Raw genomic sequence first — 20,117 nt, 5'->3', positions numbered from 1 at the left:
ATTCTATAGCAATTTCATTACAATGTCCTTTATGTAACAAACTGTTTTCTCACAAAATAAAGCTGAAAAGTCATTATAATTTTTATATGTTTTTTGTACTGATTATTCTAATACAATACTAATTTTATTTTTCCTTCAGACACTGATTAAATATGTCATAAAGAAAAATCTATAACTATAATCAGATCTGTTAAAGGAAAAAATGTTTTAGAAAATGGAAATTTATACGTATACAATATACAATGTATGGCATACCATGCAAAACGATCGTTTTCTCCTTCTTATCGACATATTCTGGACTATAAAATTGTTACGTCCAGGGAACAACCAACTTAATGAAAAAAGACCTTCGAAATGACCCCTGTGTATGTAAAATTGAGCCCAGGATAGAATTTTAACCCGGCCGCTGATTGGCTGGCAAGTTATGAATTTCAAAAGTAAAAATGTTTTTTGACAGGTAATTATTCCTAGATAACCATGATATGAATTTGGAAACTCATATTGAGGGTATAGGAGGCGGACGTAGGTTCAGTCCTACTACAAAATGGTTCAAAATATCAATTTTGATAATGAATAGGTAAAAACATTAGAATTTTAGGATGTTTTAGTATAAAAATGCGCCTGATTTCAATATAGCTACCCTGGTTGGAGTTTGAGCAGAAGGACCCAAACTGTTTTTTTCTATATAGAGTTGTATGAGAACATAGACTTTAATTATAGAACACAATAGCTAACTAATATTCCTTTGTTTTAATAATACATAACAAAACTTTAACAAAGTTTAACACTGTGGTCTATGTAAAATTATTTAGTTGGTTATTCTCTTCAGTAAGTCAAAAGCCATTTGATATCGTGTCCGTGCGTGTCAACTCAGGTTCGAGGGGGTTGCGATCGACTTTTGTCTGTAATTTAACGTAAATTAACTCTAAACATTGACTTTAAAAGTTTATATCAACAAGAAGAAATATCAATTTACAAGAAAATGGCCCAAATTAAACAATAATGGGACTATATGCTACATGTGCATTTATGTAAACATGAAGACCCCTCCCGACCCATCTTACCCTATCTGTAACCCTATCATACCGTACACAAACGTACCCCTATCCCGCATAATATATGTACTACATACCTCAATATTTCCTATTTTGACCTTAATATTTCAGAACACCGCACAGAAACGGTTAATTTGATTTTTGATTGTAATGTGTATCGACATAATGCAATATGTTCTGTTTGATTGCAGTTAAACATTGTTCTACTTCCCAACCAAATAATATTGCGGGGATCTTTTAAATGCCTCAGTAATTACACATAAATGTCAAATAAATAAAAAAAATCAATGACCTGATAACTCAAGATCGGTGTACGTCTTATATCGATTTCTCACACCTAAATCACGCAAAGGTATACAAAGATATTTACATGCGTCCCTATATAGTCAATGTAAGTTGCATTCAATTATATACAAACCTAGTGCGAGACCGGACTACTTTTAGTTCACGCTTCAATAAGATGTTGTATCATTATATTTTAAAAGAAATCTACAAAAAGGCATTATCTAGAACTTTATTCTCTGTGTTTGTACATACACAAAAAAGTTTAACAACACTTTAGTATCGTTAATGTATATTCCTCATCTCAGCGATGCGTCCAAAAACTTTCATAAACGGTCATACCATCAATATCTCGCACTTTCTCAATCAAAAATCAAATATAGCAGCTCGCTCCACCTGTGACCGCATCACTACACTGACAGTGATGGCTAGTAATTCCGCTTTGGTTATCTCCAATACTTAACGAAATTGACATTATTGATATATGATCAAATTGTGTCAAACGCAATATAAAAACACTTGAGAGTGATCATTGTGACATTTAAATCGAACGGCAGATATAATGGTAAACAAGCGGAACTATATATTTGGTTATCCTGACTACCTAAGAAACCAACGTTTTGGTAATTATTGGCTTATGAAATAATGTTTTAACCAATGAAAAGCAAACTTTAATTACCTAACAATAAAAAAATCTTTAATAAAGCGTGATGTACAACTAAATGAATTTCAAACTGACACTTTCAAAAACAATTGAGCACAACGTTTGTACATCTATGACATAAACAGGCGTATTTCAAACAAACGTGAGCGAGACTATGAAATAATAGATGTGTTATGAAACACTAACAAAACATAAAAATTGATGGTTCTAGATATTTCGTAAGAGATAATGCCTCTCGGTTACCAAATGGAATTACTAATTTCATACTCACTATCTGGTATAACTGTACTGTTAAGGGTGTAAAATTGCAATTAAGTTGACATCAGACCTGACACTGAAAGATTTCATTTGCAATTCTTCACGACTGACTTTTCAAAGTCCACGCTCATGAAAGCGATTCAATATGCCGTCGTTAGAAAATATCAAATGAAATGACGCAAAGATGTTTTAAACATGTTTTTATTTGGAAAAGTTGTGATTTTTTCTGCAATGAAGTTGCATTTCATTTGTATATAAGGATACATTTATTGATGTTTGATTGTGTTTGATGTGTATCTATATTTAATCGGTTTTCTAACAATTATCTCCTTTTTAGTAAGGCACAATGTAAAAAATAAACGTTAAATATACCGTTTAAGGATTAACCTCTTACTTTGTATTACTTATCATCTCATAAGGGGTCAATCCTTATATTAACAATATTTTCTTTGAACAATAAAATCAACAAGAACGCCAGATACAATCATTTTCCGTGAGTTATTCACAGTCAAAATTATACTGCCGTCATGTTTATCAATACACAATAGTCATTCAGGAAAAGCGCCGTTGACTGACTGCTTAATCCAGTCCCCTTTCTCCATGACATCACACGAAAACATTTTATATTTCAGTTATTCTATTCAGGTTTAATATCGCACGGAAACTATTTCCCGGATGCCGCAGACGCCGGCGCCGATGCCGACTTAGTGATAACTAAGTGTCGCCCTTGCGTTCCAGGCGACACGGTAACACGGTAATTTGATTTTTTATATAATTTTGTTATGTTAGTGACAGTCTCATCAGTACCACATTACATCAAATTATATTCTTCTTATAGATCATAACATCGGGAACGGATATTAGTTTCTTGTTTCTTTTTCTAAATGTTCTTGGTTTCAAATTACAATTTTATATGCATCCACCCAAGTAAGAAGATTTTATTTGAAAAAAACCTTTAAAGTTGTCGGAATACTACAAATATAAATCATTTTACTAGACGATCTTGTGTTGACACAATCTTAAATAGTTAATTCCGATACCGAGAGTTTATTCCGACATCACTGACGGAAAATACTTTAACTTCACCTTTTTACCTTCGGTATGTATTTTAGAATATTTTTGTTTAGCGTGTCTTTTGCATTTTGCATGGACAAATTTTTCAAATCGTATGAAGATTGCAAGACCATGCATTATTCATGTGACAGTGATTCGGTTAATGTCTACTGTAATTGTGATACGATGTGTGAATATTACGATGACTGCTGCTATGATGTATTCAATAAACTTATAGGACAGCAAATACCGGATGATACTTATTTAGTTCTTGAGCGTACAACGTGTGAATCCATAGAATTTTCCAAGGATACGCCATTCAACATTGGAGTATTTATGGTATCAAAGTGTGGTTCACTGTGGAATGAAGACGAAATAAAACGTAAATGTGGGGCCACGTTAAATAATGATATGGTCAACAGTCTTCCCGTGTTGGATGTCAAAACGAACATTACATTCAAAAATAAAAATTGTGCAATATGTAACAATGTCAGTGATGTCGTTCCATGGAAACTGTCTTTTAATTGTTCCCCCAATCACTACAATTTGAATGTAAGAAAGTTTTCTCTTAGTAAGTGGATTGCTGAAAAAATCAAGTCTCCGCATTGTAGTTACAGCTTTGTCCCTCCCGATGGGTACAATGTACGATATTGTCTGCCACAGGTTCAATATCAAATTAAGTCGTCTCTTACACAGATGATAAATAGCACCTGTGGGAACCGATCAATGGCGCCACTAGTCCTGTATAAAAAATGGCGTAATAAAATGATTTTGTATAGGAATTTGCCATGTGCATTTGAAGAAACTGACATAAAAGATACCTTGTCTATGTATTGCCTATTGACTTACAGGAACATCCTTTCATCTAAATATAAATACAGTACTATAAGCAGCCTCATCGACGTTTCTCCTTTGTTTGATCAGAGAAGCAATACACAACGGTGTGATAAAACAGACATATATCTCAATGAAGAGGTAAGTGACTTTGATTAATATAAGATTTTTAATGTAAGATATCAAAGTATGATTTTTCTTTTTGATTTTAAACATGATGTCAACGTAAAAATAACAACCGATATTTTCAATAATTATGATACAAATAAGAAATATTCTTTTAGAATTATAATAATTATAAATAATGCACTGATAATCATATAATGTAATATCAAAATGTAGTTAATATCCTATGCAAATTCAATATGTAAGGCTTATAAATATATATTTTTAATAATGATATTACAATTCGATTTAAATGGATGAATATACAGCAATCTGATCTGTCAAATCATTTGCTGAACACATTTACATGGACATCTAAAACGAGAGCATTTGTACAGATTCTGTTTTGGGTTTAATTAACATAACGCCAGAACAAATAAATCACATTGTCAGTCAAATGAAATCATTTTGTATAGGTGACACAGTTAATTTGTCAAAAACAAGAAAATGCGAGCTTGCAGTTTTGCTGGTTACATATGTTATACGATTTACATTTAAACTACGTTAAAGGGAAATATATGAACAAAGTGCATACAAACATCTGTTGCACTCTGGCCACGTACACTGACAGTCAGATTTTAAACATGCTTACATAAACTACCAGAAACATGTCTAAACTACACTACTCTATCTCTGTATGATGACAATTATGTTGAAATAGAACTGATACATGAACAAATGAGTCAAATATAAACCTACTAGAAAGTCTAGTTAAGCAAATAGATCTGCGGCAAAACCTATATGATATAAAACCCTGACACATCAGTCGTGATCATTGAAATACAATCAGATGGGATTTACAAGGTGTTGAGAAATTTGAAAAGAATACCATTGCTTGATTGTTCCATATACTATATCAAAGGGTTTTAACATAATAATTATAGTTATCATAGCACACTTACACCTTTTATTTTGCTCATATGTATATAATGTATATATTTTCTTCTGAAGACGTGGCCATGCGTGCTTTCTTCAACTAGGTCCATAAACATTTGGCTCACTCAGCCGAGCGTAGATCAAGTGAGCGAGCTTACTCCAAAACAATACGTGGTAAAGCTACGTCCAAATTATTTTCTATTTCATAGGTTGGCTGTCGTCGGATGTACTGCCCATACAACACTAACCCGTATCACGGAGAATGCTTGAAGTTTAACCAAAACCCGGTACTAATGCTGGATATGTTATTTGAACTTAACATCACAACAGACACATGGATTTTTCTCCACTTTGCAGAATTTCTTAGCGAAACATTTGAAATAATGGACCACGATAGACATCCTGCTATGACGGTCTATACCCCACCGAGCGATTTAGTTATGGGGATTGATAAAGTATCAGGAAATCAATGCTCAATTATAATAATTAGAGTTCCTTTTCAACCTACAGGCAAATTTAATAGCACAATGCTAGAAATGTACAAACATTTAATTTCCGAAGTGTTTGCAAATTTTTTACAGTATTATACAAGAAGTAAAAATGTTGGTGTGATTCTTCCCGTAATTCACGTGGACAATATGTCATGTAAGACTAATGAAACAGTCGTAAATCCAAGATATATCATCGACATGGATTCAATAGAAGCTGATCTACCCTGTCCTGCAGTAAAGTTAAATACAAGTAACAACTATTCTATACTCAACAATGGGTCTAGTGAGAAAAATCTACACATCAGTGGAGTTCCCATCAAGGAAAAAGATACAGTACAACACGAAGGACATCTTTATATTTGTGTGGAAACTTTTCTATCAAATTACCAAGAGAAGACGATCAACTCAGTGTCTTACTATAGAGTGATCCTCAATACAACTTGTGTCTTTATGTCTATCGTATGTTTGATATGTTGTCTCATTCAGTATTGCGTCATTCCTTTCATGAGGAATGAGAAATCAATCCTGATGATTGTACTTATCTGTTTTATTTTACTAGCCCAAATCTGTCTTTTTATCACTTATCAAATTTCGCTTACAAACATTTTTTGTGAATGGTTTGGCATGGTCCATCATTTTGCTTGGCTAGGTTCTTTTATTTTCATGTTCCTTTGTTCGTTTCGCTTAAATTATGACCTCCGGAAATCATATGTAACCGATAGCATGCAAAACGTTTCGACATCAATAAAATTGTGTTTCTTTGGTATCATGTCAACTTTATTCATCGTAGTTGGTACCAAATTGTTGAATGTTTACGCTTACCCAAGAGAACAGTGGTATGGTGGAAGTGTTTGTTTTATTTCAAACACAATGGCTTTACTTGTTGCTTTTGTGATTCCCGTGTCTGTGATATTGTGTAGTAACCTCGTTATATTTGGTTTGCTCGTACGACATATTTCGTTGACGTCGATGGAGAAAGCTAACGGGCCTAATACATCTAATTTTGTTATATACGCTAAAATAGCTACAACTATGGGGTTCAGTTGGATTCTAGGGATCATTGCCGTGCTGACGAAGTTTGAAGTACTTTTAGTGATTTTTGAAATGACAGCCAGTCTTCAAGGATCATTTCTTATGATGAATACTTTCTGTAACGATGGGGTAAAGAGGTTTTATATAGGCGTTTTCATGAAGAGGCCAAAACATACACGTAGGTCATCAGCAATGAGCCATGTAAATCATATATCGTAAGGTGTTAAAACTACAAATACATCACAATTTGCTAGTACCTGTTTTTGTTATGGTCAATTACGACTGTGAATAACCTCAGCAGACCTGATATGAATGAACAAACTATATTTACATCCCTCAGACTCCAAATCCCAGCCATTATTCTCTCTCTAGACTAGGCCCTCTGTTGTGGTGCAGCGTCTATTACTTGACCTACATGTAGACCTCTTCGTGATTGTCAGCTTGAGTATCCGTGTCAGACTTATTTCAGTGTTTGGTTTGATTTTGTTTGTTAGTTTTGCGTTCTATTAACAGCAAGGGTCAAGAAAGGGGGTGTCAGGTTTAACGGCGGAGATAAACCAAAGTACCTGGAGAACAACCACCGCCCAAAAGTCAGTACCTATTTTTTGTTGTTTACTGGTGTGCATAATAACGCGCATTAGCGCGTCATATTGAAATATCTGTACAAAAAAATGCAGTTTACACACTAGTAAACAACAAAAATATAAAAATCATTCTTTTTTTTACATTTCGACTGACCATTTCTTTTAAATTTAATGTTTCCGATAAAATAAAACTTTAACGTTATACGATTGTGGTATCAGCCGGTCAATTGATAAAATCCCGGAACAGTTTTATTTGGCGGAAAAGGTTTCAAGTTCAGAGAGTACACAAAATATAGTTCCACAATATCTTCATCTATTTTCTTTCCATTTATCCAATATTTCTTGAATATTTTATATCCTGTTAATTTAAGATTTTCATACCATTCATTATATTGAAGATTTGTCAATACCGATACAATAGTATTGTAAACATTGTGGTTTACAACAATATCTATATATCTGCATACAATAATAGTCAATAATAATCAACAATACATGTTATTTTTCACAAGTTTGCTCACTGTAGAAAGACAGGTGTTATCAGTTTGGAAGTAGGATAGAGAGAGAGCGCTTCGCGGGCGCCACGTAACCGCGTCCACACACATCGTTGACGTCATCTACTCTGCGGTTCACAAAAATAGACCTAATCGGATGCGTATTCACACTACTTGCGGAAGTCACTGTTATGGTGTGCGTATTCTTCCGCGACAACATGTGCGTTTACACAAGTGCATACGGTTTCCCGCCTGGTAAGGTTATATAGCAAAGAGAAAACAAAATGTAAATATATTGATATAGTGCAGAGATTTATCGGTGGAATAACGACTGATGATGTAACACTTGCTCGTATACATTATGGATAACGCTGACGTTCTTATGTCAAGTCTATCAATATATTTATATGAAGTCTAATACAATGTAGGTGATAATCGTAACCAATATAAAACGTAAAACAGTCATTCTCCTGTTTGCGCTAACTAACCATTACGGACGCACATGAATCTAGCCTTATCATGCTAAAAAATATGTTTTAGAACACTTAAATCAATTATCTGAAACAAGGACTAGAAAACAAATGAAAATAATTCACGTACCACCCGATATCGTTTGTGCGGGACTAGTATTTCCAGTGGTAACTATTTGTAATCTTCCTTCCCGCTGATCTGTGCCATCTTGTGTATGTTATATTGCCTTTATTATGTAATAAAGAGACTCATTTAAAGTTGACAAGAGATTTTTGTTATATGATTTTTACAATTTAAATTCCAAAGTTGTGGTTGCAAAACCCGCCCACGCTCCGATTTTTTTCTCCAAATTTTGCAGTGTTATAGTTCTAGGTATATTACTACTTCATATGTGCTTTTTATCTATTTTGTACTTTTTAAAAGGGCATAAGGGTTCAAAAATGATGTTTTCTAACAAAAGTTATATCCCTTGCGCACGCTTCACTGAGGACCGGTAGCGACCACCCATCTTGAGAAGAATTTTCTACTCCAGAGTGCGCATCATTTTTGCGCATGATATGTCATCATGGAGACGGCTTACTTCCGTGAAGGGGAAAATAACGTCATTAACACTATTCCATATGCACACTAAGCTCTAGTAACACGAAATACTTGAACAAAACCTGAAATTGAAACTTAATTTAGTTTCTTTATCCCTTCTCCAAATATAATACGCAAAATACTTATTTACGGCGTTTCGTGTGTAAAGGGGTTTCCCATGAAATAAGTGATTCCTGTGAAACCGGAAATGAAGATTGACCAATCAGAAAATCATTATAGCCGCTACCGGTCCATAGTGAGCGGAGCGCAGCCTGACGGAACTAAGTGATGGGAATCAGTCTAGCAAACGGAAGATGTCTCGATCAATACATACCCGCAACGGCAGATAACTCTGAAATATGCAAAAGCAGAATAATTCTGGCTGATATCAAATGCACACACCTAACTCCCATAAGTAATGTATGTATGTGTCCCTATATAACCAATGGAAGAGCAGTTGCTTTCAAATTAGCGTAATCGCAATGACGTAAAAATACAACCATAGTGCCAGGTCGGCTTCTAGTTTACGCTTCGATAAGATGTTACGTCATGTAATCAAAATACCTTTAGTAGACTATTTTGAACAATTTTGCTTAAATTTCATGGTGAAAGACGTTTTCGGTCTTTTTGGCAACGTCTTATAGATGATCAGTATACAGGGGGGGGAGGGGGGGGGGGGCAGACAATATCTGTTCGAAACAAAGAGCAAAAGTAAACAAGGAAATGTAAAAATGTGAAAGTTTCATCAAAGGTTGACAGATTACACGGAAAGATGTGATGTTTTTAATGGAATAATTATTTGAGATCAAAATAGAATTTGTTTTGAAAGATTGTTACGTAATAAGCATCAAAAGCAATCTCTGATCGTGACTATCAACTAGGGGCTTTCCCCAAGAATTTAAGGATACATCCTGGTATACGTTACCATTATATGATCGTCTTGGTGCTCCTTATTCCATTACTTAATCGGTTCCCTGATTACTTATTTATTTCCGAGTTACTCATTCACATAACAAATGGTTCAAAATGCATTATTATGTATCACAATGAACTGTTAAACCATCCCATTCCTTATGAAGGGCCCTTTACGTATCCGATTCCCTGATTACTTACTCGATTCCCTGATTACGTTTTCGATTTCCAGTTACTAAATAACATAATAAATGGTTCAAAATGAATGAGTTATACACCATAATGATCTGTTTGACCTCTTAATTACTCATTAAGGGCCCATTACTTATTCGATTCCCTAATTATTTAATTATTGATTTGATTCCGAGGTACTAAGTGATTTGATAAATGGCTCAAAATACATTAGAATGCATCACAATGATCTATTTGACCTTTTAATGTCTCATTAAGGGCACATTACTTATTCGATACCCTGGTTACTTATTCGACTCCCTGTTTACTTATTCGATTGCTAGGTACTAAGTACTATTTCAAGTTTTATTTCATGCTAATTTCACTGTAACGATATGTCGCTTAAACATTTGATATTTGAGCATGGACATGTCGGTCTATAAGAGAGCCGAAATCTAGGGATCATATATTCCTAAGCATTATTTTACCTGTTCTGTTGCGTTGCCTCCAGTTTTACTATGAAATAGTCCAGGGGTGGATATAAAGTCAGTTGATAGTAACCCCTGGAGTATCGCGGATGCCATAAACCCCGCATCTTCAGGGATCGCCTAGCCGATACGCACATGTAGTATAGAGTCCTTCGCAAACTGGTCAAAGGATGTAGCTTGCCCAGAGGTGAATGTCGGAACTTTCTTTACATTGGAAGCCTTGCGGGGCAATGTTTAATAGGGTAGGTAACCATATCTTATTTCTCCAGAAAAGGAATGATCAGCATTGCCTTCACTTACTTGATTGTTATTTAGTTTTTTTATCACCCTCGCCACCAGGCTGAAAAGAGAAAACATAAAAACTATGAGATTTTTCCATGAAAGAGAAAAGGCATATTGTGCCTAAACCAAAGGATCTCGATACCAAAACACAAACCAATGTATGTAGCTTTGATTAAATCAACGAAATCAATACCGGGGCTAAAGTGTTTACATATCCTACCAAATATAGTCTCATTCTATAGACCTAGACATACTGGTTTTACCTGAGACGTGATGAGCAGATATATAAATATTTCTTTTACAAATTCCAAATTTCCTTTCCTCACTTATTAAGCTGTAGAAAAGCACTGCCTGGGTTATTGATATATATAAAACTGAACAAGAAATATTTGATTTGGTAAGAATATATACTGTACATATTTAATGGTTCTACATAGTAACAATAATTTAAATCAAATATAGCCCTGAACTCTAACAGATTGGTATGAAATGAGCTTTCATCCGAAGACCAGCAACTTTTAGTCTGTTTCTCTTCGATCTTTGCACACCATTCTATTAAAGATACATCAGAGTCCATCAACAGACCATGCTTTCCACACTGGCAACCCACCAATGAATCTTCCATTGAGCTGTTATCTGGCTTACAACATCACCATAGGACACAGCAGATGCCACGCTCTGAATAGATATTAGATAACCCAACCAAACTGATGGCGTGAACAAGTTTGCATAACCTGCCAAACATCGAAGAGATGACTTTTTATCTTTGAACATCATCTTGGCTACAAGTTTCATCTTGTCATACAGGAAATTGATTCAATCCTAGAATCCAGGCGACTTATAACTGTGTTTGTTTCAAAACAAGATTTCTCACTATTGATCTAAAGCCCTGCCCTTTGTAGCCAACACCAAATGATCTCTTTCGCATTTCTTCTTCTTAGCCGCCTTAACCAAAGAATAGCTAATGTACATTGTAATAGAATGAACAAGCACCACTGCTGCGGATACGAGCTAAAACTGATTTCAGAACTTTCGTACGGAATCTAGGAAAATTTGTTAAGCCATACGGTAATGCAATAAAATAATGTATTTGAAGTTTCCATGCAAACTTTAAAAACTTGAAACCAACCTCTGCCATCGGTATGCTGAAATAAACATTCCTTAGATCAATTAAAGTGGAAAAAATCATCTTTCTCAAACGAGTCCAGAACCAAACTGTGGTCTCGCCTTTGAAATGATGGTACAAACCAAATTCTCAAACTTTTTTTCAAATTCATTACCAAAAGCACAATAAAATCTTCTCATTTATGACTTTCACCTCTTTCTCGCTGAAACATTTTTGTAAGCTATCATTTTCAAGAGGAGCTGCTGCTTGGCCTGTTGTCCGTCTCTGATAGCTATGCCTCCTACCCCCCCCCCCCTCCCTCCCTCAAATTCGGTCCTCTGTCCATAAAAGCTACGCCCTCTGTAGTCACCACACTATGGTCCACCACCCCTGTTATTAGATAAAACAATAAACGCGTTATTAGCCGAAGAAATATCTTCACGTTTTATTAGTTAGTTAGTCTACGAATAACCACACTGTAGAACGATGAAGCCGTGTCAAGGCACGAGACGTCTCTCCAAAGAGACCAATTGAAAAGCGCTCTCAATCAACAGCAAAGAGTCCAACTACAGAGATCTCAAAGTCCCCTTTAATTAAGCAAAAATGTGTCCGTCAATTCCTTTCGTTCCGAACCTTGTTTATTTATTTCCAATACTAAAATGAAGCAGATCTTTTTTATACAATATTTAGGAAATCAAAATATCGCCTGTTACACTATTTGATAGTTAGACTTTTTCATCGATTATATATGTCCACTTTTCCCAATCGTGTACAATTAAAGGAGTTCGTAAAGACCATATGTATCTTTTTACATAAGAGAACAATTTTGTAAGAGGTCAATCTACCACAGATTAGAATTCATCGTATTAGCTTCAAGAGCAATGTTATTAGTATTCTTTATGTGCCAATCTGTTTTCTCACAAAATAAAGATAAAAAGTTATTCATTTTTTTTCATATTTTGTACTGATTATTTTAATTCACTTCTTCTTCAGAAACGGATTAAACAAGTCATCGATAGAAAAAGTAATCTCACAACCTCGTTATCGTAAGGAAGATATGGCAATATCTGTTTGATATTTAAAAACAAAGAAGAAGAAGAAGAAGAGCATACATCTGAAATCCCTTCCTCTCTATTTATTGTATAACTTGTCATTAATAAAAGAATAAAAAGTTAATCAGTGATAAGGGATCAGTCCTTCGTGTCCGAAGGTCATGAAGTGCGAAGCACTTCTAAGGTAACACATACATGAAAATACAAGAAAAATACAATCTTCAAAAAATCCAATCCTACATACTGAAAGCTCCAGTTTGCTGCCGCCATTCTTGTATACATATGGCGAGGGGAATCATGGGTAATCACCATGGATATGATGCTTTGAAGTACGCTCATTATATCATCAAGCGGTTCAAACGCTCTTATGACCTGACAAACGTAATCTTCATCCGGCGGAAGCTCAGTGCTGCATAGTTTGTATCGCTCTTTATTTGAAAGTGTTCAAGTTATTTAGACTACCTTCAATATAATCAGCTGACCGAAAATGGAATATCTATTACGGAAATAAAATGCCTTCTCTAATAAGCGTTTCCTTTCACTTTTAACATTGCAAAATTAATGGTTGGCCTACTGAATCATCAGGCTGTGCCCTTTGACAACTTAAGAATCTTACCCCTTGGTTGTGATTAATAGAATCTTTCACCCCCTTTGGGGTGAGACAGGATAATCACAACCCGATGGGTAAGATTCTTAAGTTGTCAAACACGAGGCTGTGCCGAGTGTTTGACAGCTTAAGAATCTTACCCCGAGGGTTGAGATCCCCTGTGTCACCTCATAGAGGATGAATGATTCTTTTTCTCTTATCCCGTGCACCACTTTGTGTCTCTAATAAAGGTGTTCCTTATGCAAGCGAGGATGACGTGACCTAAATGAGTCGCCGTCTTCGCCGTCTTTGTGACGTCATTCCATTGTTGTCGTGACGTAATAATACTATTACCGTGACGCCATAATACTGTTGTCGTGACGTCATGCCATTGGTGTCATTAGAATTAAGGATTAACTTGAATAGAAGCGGTTTATGATGAGAGTACACTCAGATTTTGGTGTTATACATGTATCTCCTTAGCATAAAAAATCATACAAATTAGTCCTTATAATTTAATTTACTAAAGATAATCTCTTCAATATTCAAAATTCATTTTGGGACTATTTTGTCTATGAAATCATTACGCCGTCATCTCAGTCAATCAGAATCAACGTTACAAACGGCGACGACATTATTTTCCTTTATGGGCTGATAAATTAATTTTTAAGCCAATGAAAATGTTCGTAACTAGCAAAATTGAATTATTGCTAAATAACCGTTTTTTTCATAATGTTTCGTTAAAGTTGTTTTTCTTGTAATTTTCACAATCACAAACTGTCATAAAACATACAATGTGTGAATATAGATGCTTATATATGAGGGTTCAGATCCATAAAAGAACCAATATACTATTGACATAGTGGTAAATGTCGCAGGAAAAATACATTTGTATCACACGTTTTGAAAGAACAACAGTCAACGCCATATTTCACACTTTTGTAATGTCGGAAAACCGAGTTACATCACGTGACCAACATCGACAATACTTGTATAGATCGGAAAATTCATTTACATTTATTATGACATTTTCAGTTATTCAGTTAGGAATGTCACGTGATGATTTCAGTCAAATCAAATATTAATAAGATAAAATAGGGTCAAACAGGGTCAGAGGTAATGTTTTATAGGAGAAAATGTTTTCACATTTAGAATATGTATTTAGACGAAGTACATTAATTGGTTCGAATTCATCAGATGTTTCCTCGTAAGAGGGAATCCGTACGTTAATTTTCGAGCTTTTTGCCTACTTTGAATAATCGTTTAACCTGCACGGTTCTATGCATCAGGGGTTAGACAATGAGAACACTTGTTTCATCTTTTATTTGCTACAAAATCTCGATTTTTTTATAGTTTTTTTCTCTAAAAATATGGTACAGAATGAAGGTTATCTGCACAAACATCATATTTGTCTCTAATGGTCGTGTACATTGTATGCTGAAACAGACTACAATAAATTGGTTTTTTTTTTAATTTTCTACGGCGGCACAGAAGTGACACGAAAAATATGTTTTTTAATGTAGGATTTTCAAACATTTTACACAGTATATATAAATGGACACTAATACACAAACACTTGCATACGCACTCATTTACAATACTTAAAACATCAAGTTGTACGTTATGATACATCCATAACAAGAGGCCCATAGGGCCTGTATCGCTCACCTGGTTTGTAATGCCAAGTACTGTTGTGAATACAGGTTAATTGTTTCTTTTCTGAAGGAATTTGAACATTTACCTCTAATTCCCCTATTGGGCCCCGCCCCTCCTGTCCCCGGGAGGGGGTTGGGTCAGAGCCAAAATTTATATTAGATATAGTAATATTAGAAATTCATTTGAAATTAATAGAGAGGAATATGTTTCATGAAAAAATATACAATGCTGTACATGTGTGACCAAAAATATCCGATATTATCGGTGATAAAATATTTTGTTTTCATTTGTGATTTTTTTTCGTCTCTGAAAAATAGATAAATATACGTATATCTGTAGATACTGTTATTCATGTAACGCCAATAATGTAAAGTATTGTATATGTTGAGGTATCCAGGTATCTCTCACACGGGTAAATTTACCTTTATGATATATACATACTACAAGGCCTGAGATCGAAATCCCGACTTTCATTTTTTTTTTCGTAGAAAAGTGAAGAAAAATTAGGGTTGGGGAAAAAAAATTAGTATCGGTCAGGTAACCCTACACATGCATATATTTTCTTTGCCTAATCGTTATAACAACATACTTGCTGGTACAAATGTATATGCGTTTAAAATTTAGGCGTTCCGTATACAGCCGACAGGAGTTGCCTGTACGATATAACGTACTCTATCCCCTCAATTCAAATTCATTTTATTTTTCTTTCCACATTGAAATGTATGGAGAAATATATTTACAATGATATATACAATAAATATAGTGTTCAAATAGTCTTTACACGGCACTGTTTCAGAAATATAGGAGGAAAAACTATGTTGTTAATTATTCTTATTAAAGTACACAATTAATGAAGCTTTTTTAATTTGTAATATTCAACTGTAGCAGGTTTTAATTGTTCATAGTACGGTCACCTTCTAACTTAGCACTAGGGGGGATTTCCCTTTAGCTTAGTCGGTAGAGCAGCGGACCAGTAAGTCCGGGGTCGCGGGTTCGAGCCCGAATGGCGACACACAACTCTCGCCCTGTTATGCATTTATTCTTTAAAAATAATAGTTGGTCTTCACCAATACGGTTTGAGAGAGGTCATCATCGTTGTGGGTGTTCGGGTGTTATATATTAATACCGGTGTCAGGTGAGATATTTCTCAAGTGACATGTACTCACCAGATACATATGACAAGTTTTATTGGCGTTTCGGTATAAGTGAGTCCAGACAATGCAGCACAGTCTACATTGACCGTCTAAAGCTATCACACATACTGTACTTAGACAGTTTCAATCGAAGGACTTCCCTGCATTGACTTTTATCTATTTTAGATCAATTTCAAATTTCTTATTCTTGTGAATTCATTTTTACTTTTTTCACATTTTCTAGTTTTCATATCGATGCTGTTGTTTGCTTTATTGCTTTCCAGAAATTCACATACTAAAGGAATTGTTTATGTATTTCAGAATTACAGCATGGCTTGCAGAGAATTGGTAAAGGAACGCATAGAACAGGATACTGATACCCGAGGTTCAAATCAGCGTGAAAAACATACGGACCAAGGACAGAAAGGTAAGATTACACGAGTTTACTTTTGTATGAGAAAGGAAATCAAATGAATTATCCCGCCTCAGACAAGAATCTTGCATTCCTATTGGTTAAAATGACGTCACGTGATATCAAATATATAGTCGTATCAGGTTAGTAGAAATCGTATCAGGTTTGGACGATAGAGTTATCGTTCTTTGCCCCTAACGTCATTAGCAACAAGATGGTGGCCAAGTAACGCTTCGCGACGACGGCACTCAACGACTGATGGGGACAAAATGTTTGAATGATAGCACTTTCAAAGCAAACCGAAATCGGCAACACTTATTTAGGATTATTTAACAGAAATGGACCATGACATCGTTCTACTAGTGAGTTAGTCAACTGAACTGTGTAGTGGTAGTATGAACTGTTAAACAACCACTAACATTTTAAATGGAGAGGTTATTTTTAACACCCAATAGGGTCACCATGATGTACCGTATATGTACAAAATCAATATTACAGGAATTAACGATTATCAAGTGTCAAATATAGACACATTTTAACGCAACAGGAAGTTGTAAACAAATAGTACGCGCATGTATAGTACTATACCAGTTGAAGAAAGCATCAGCTTACCAAAGATGTCATTTCAGCGATTCAGCGATGACAACGCTTTCGAGTCTTCAATGGGGTGAAAATTGTTTTAAGTTTTGAGTCGTTTTGGCTTCCATACTCAGTACAAAATGCATTTTGCAATTACTTCGTTGAAAGAGTCTTCGACGGGATAAATTCTTTACATAGATGAGCTAATAAACATGTATCATTCTCGGCTTCGCCTCGCCCGATACAAGTTTATCTTAGACCCAATATTTTCCGTATTAGCTCACTAACAAACTGTGTAACTAATAACATCGTTGATGAATAAATAAGTTTTTTACTCTTCGCTTTTAAAGAATCTATGACAACTTTGTTCCTTTCATCATTGACTAATTTAATCAATAAACTGTTCATAAATTGTAGTATATAGTCGATATGCAGTATATAGGCGTAGTCGATATGGATACAATATTGGTGACATATAAATAACTATTATTCATGTATGCGTGTTATACGTTTCTTATTTAAATAATATGTTTCAAATATATTGTTACTAATATTGTATAATTTGTTATTCATTTTGTATAATTTGATAGTTATTATACAGTGTTAAACGTTGTTAAATAAAATGATATTTTTTTTCATATTGCATTACTCTTATTCATATTGTATAATTTTAGTTTGATATAGTATTATTTGATTTACTAACGATATACTGGCGAATGCAACACATCATTTAAACATACATGAATATAAGTACATATTTGTTTTCGTTTAGAACCAAGACAGAAAACATATCGCCATCCCGTAGTTATCTGCCCTTGGTGTTGCAAACAAGTACAGCAAGCCATTCGACATATGACCTCTGGCTGCGTTGTTAGATTCGATCATTTCAAGTCTGACGAGAAACCGGAAGTGAAGAAGAGGATAGCTGAAACAGACTACAATAAATTGAAAGAAGGCCAGAAAGATTACCATAAGAACTTGTGTTTTTCTGCAGAGGAACTCGCTGAAAAACTTGGAAAATCGCATATTGAAACTTTACCGAAGGTTGTTGAAATTTTACTGGATTTTGGACATGTGCTAGTGCCCCGAAAACTCGTAGACAGTGGCAGATATCCAAGGCAACATAGATCCAAAAACGGTTTGATGGCTAACGTGAAAGTAGAGTTAGATTATATAAAGGAGAAATATGGAACGAGGGTGACTGGTACCGGATCGTCCACTACAGGTCCACCTGAAACCATAGGTTATAACTCTGAATCAGACGCAGGGAAGAAAGGTTTTCACAATGATTTGAAGAGTAAGCACGATTTGCAATTAACTGATGTCCATTTGGATGAAGAAGTAAGCGAATTGGACAATCTAGAAACTGGTACACCCGCGATGCTATTGGAATATGGGAATGATGAAAGCGATATCAAAGTTGTACCTGAACATGAGCTTCGTGTATATATCTTCACCGATACGAAAAATGAACAAGGCCGCCAAACCTACCGTTAAAAGATCCCCAAGGTTGGTGAGAACTAGGTATTGACTTTAATATATAATTACAATAATTATAAAAATGTTAGCAACACATATATAAATGTATAATAAATGTCCGACGTGTTTGCTAAACAAAATGGAGTTCTTACAAATGACAACTATAACGTTATTGTCACGTTGTAAATATCACAACTCATTAAAATTGTAACTGAAAACTTAACATGTGTTTTTGGTTAATGTCTATCAAATGTTTTGCGTTAAATTCTTAATGTTGATAATAATACAATAACAACAAGTGATTTATATAAAATCTTGGTTACAAAATAAGTAAACAACTCGTCTCAATTCTGGTCAAGTTTACAATGCATAATGATTACAGTATTTACAAATTATACATTATGATATATAATATTGGTTGTAATTCATATCATAATTTGAGCATTCATAAAAACAAACAGATTTGATGAATTTATATCCCCCGCTTTCGTTAATCAAAGGCCCATAACTCCAAATAGGGTCCAATGAAGGTGCCCATCGAACTTGGCCAAGGCCCCGAGACATTTAACTCTGTTATTAAGTGTCGAGAAAATCCGATAATATTTGCAAGAGTCATTGTACAAAAACAGACGAAAATAACGTTTTTCGTTAATCAAAGGGCAATAACTCAGCCAAATAGGGTTCAATCAAAGTCCCAATCGAAAATGGCAAAGACCATGAGACATTTAAGCACTTTACCAAGTTCCGAGAAAATCCGGTAATATTTGCGAGAGTAATTGAACGGAAACAGCCGAAAATAGACGAAAAGGGCGTTTTTCGTTAATCAAAGGGCAATAACAAAAGTTAAGATTTGTGACCAAAAGAACCAAGGTTTCTTCCGCGATTGGTACAATGGGCTAGTAAAAATAGTGCCAACAATGTAAATGTTAAATTGTTTTATTCTGTATCAGATCTCATGATCAAATGACCGTTATTTTAAAGCCAAATTTTGGACCTCTTTGATTGGCCCATAAAGCGCTTAGCTCTTCATGCTGGATTTGCATTTGCCTCTGTCCAGTTGGCATTCATTTTGGTTATGAATGCCAACTGAAAGACGTTCAATGCTACATTTACATTTGGTTACAATTTTATGTTGACATACCAACGAATTTTGCATCTATTTAAGCATTAAACTATTTTTCTAAGGCATCTGTGGTCTATATAGATGCCAGCGCTTTGCAGGCAATCTTTATAATGCGCGCTATATTTACATTATCAACTTACTTTAGGGTATCTTCATCAATATTGTTTAAGCAATACCAGGAAAACCGTTTATCAATGACGATTTTACCAACAAGATGGAACAGTCATTTTTACGTGACGTCATAATGGTCACGTTTTCAGGGGCGTAGGGAGGGGGGAAGGTTTGTTCGTTCCCTAGGACG

The 20,117-nt window shown here is 34.8% G+C and overlaps 2 protein-coding genes across 2 annotated transcripts in view; one reads left to right on the top strand and one right to left on the bottom strand.

Annotated features, from left to right (window-relative positions):
* LOC138323854 (exportin-6-like) overlaps positions 1 to 20,117 on the bottom strand; it is a 603,808-nt gene that overhangs the window by 387,955 nt on the left and 195,736 nt on the right. The gene's annotated exons all lie outside the window — the stretch shown is intronic.
* On the top strand, positions 16,515 to 18,916 carry LOC138324571 (uncharacterized). Its single transcript, XM_069269619.1, has 2 exons — positions 16,515 to 16,650; positions 17,987 to 18,916. Exons 1-2 carry the CDS (start codon positions 16,554 to 16,556, stop codon positions 18,709 to 18,711), a joined length of 822 nt encoding a protein of 273 aa, XP_069125720.1. The 5' UTR covers positions 16,515 to 16,553; the 3' UTR covers positions 18,712 to 18,916.

The sequence above is a fragment of the Argopecten irradians genome, chromosome 5 (assembly GCF_041381155.1).
Source record: "Argopecten irradians isolate NY chromosome 5, Ai_NY, whole genome shotgun sequence".
NCBI classification, from domain to species: Eukaryota; Metazoa; Mollusca; class Bivalvia; order Pectinida; family Pectinidae; genus Argopecten; species Argopecten irradians.
The sequence above is the reverse complement of the archived record's forward strand: the minus strand, read 5'-3'. Positions and strand labels throughout refer to the sequence as shown.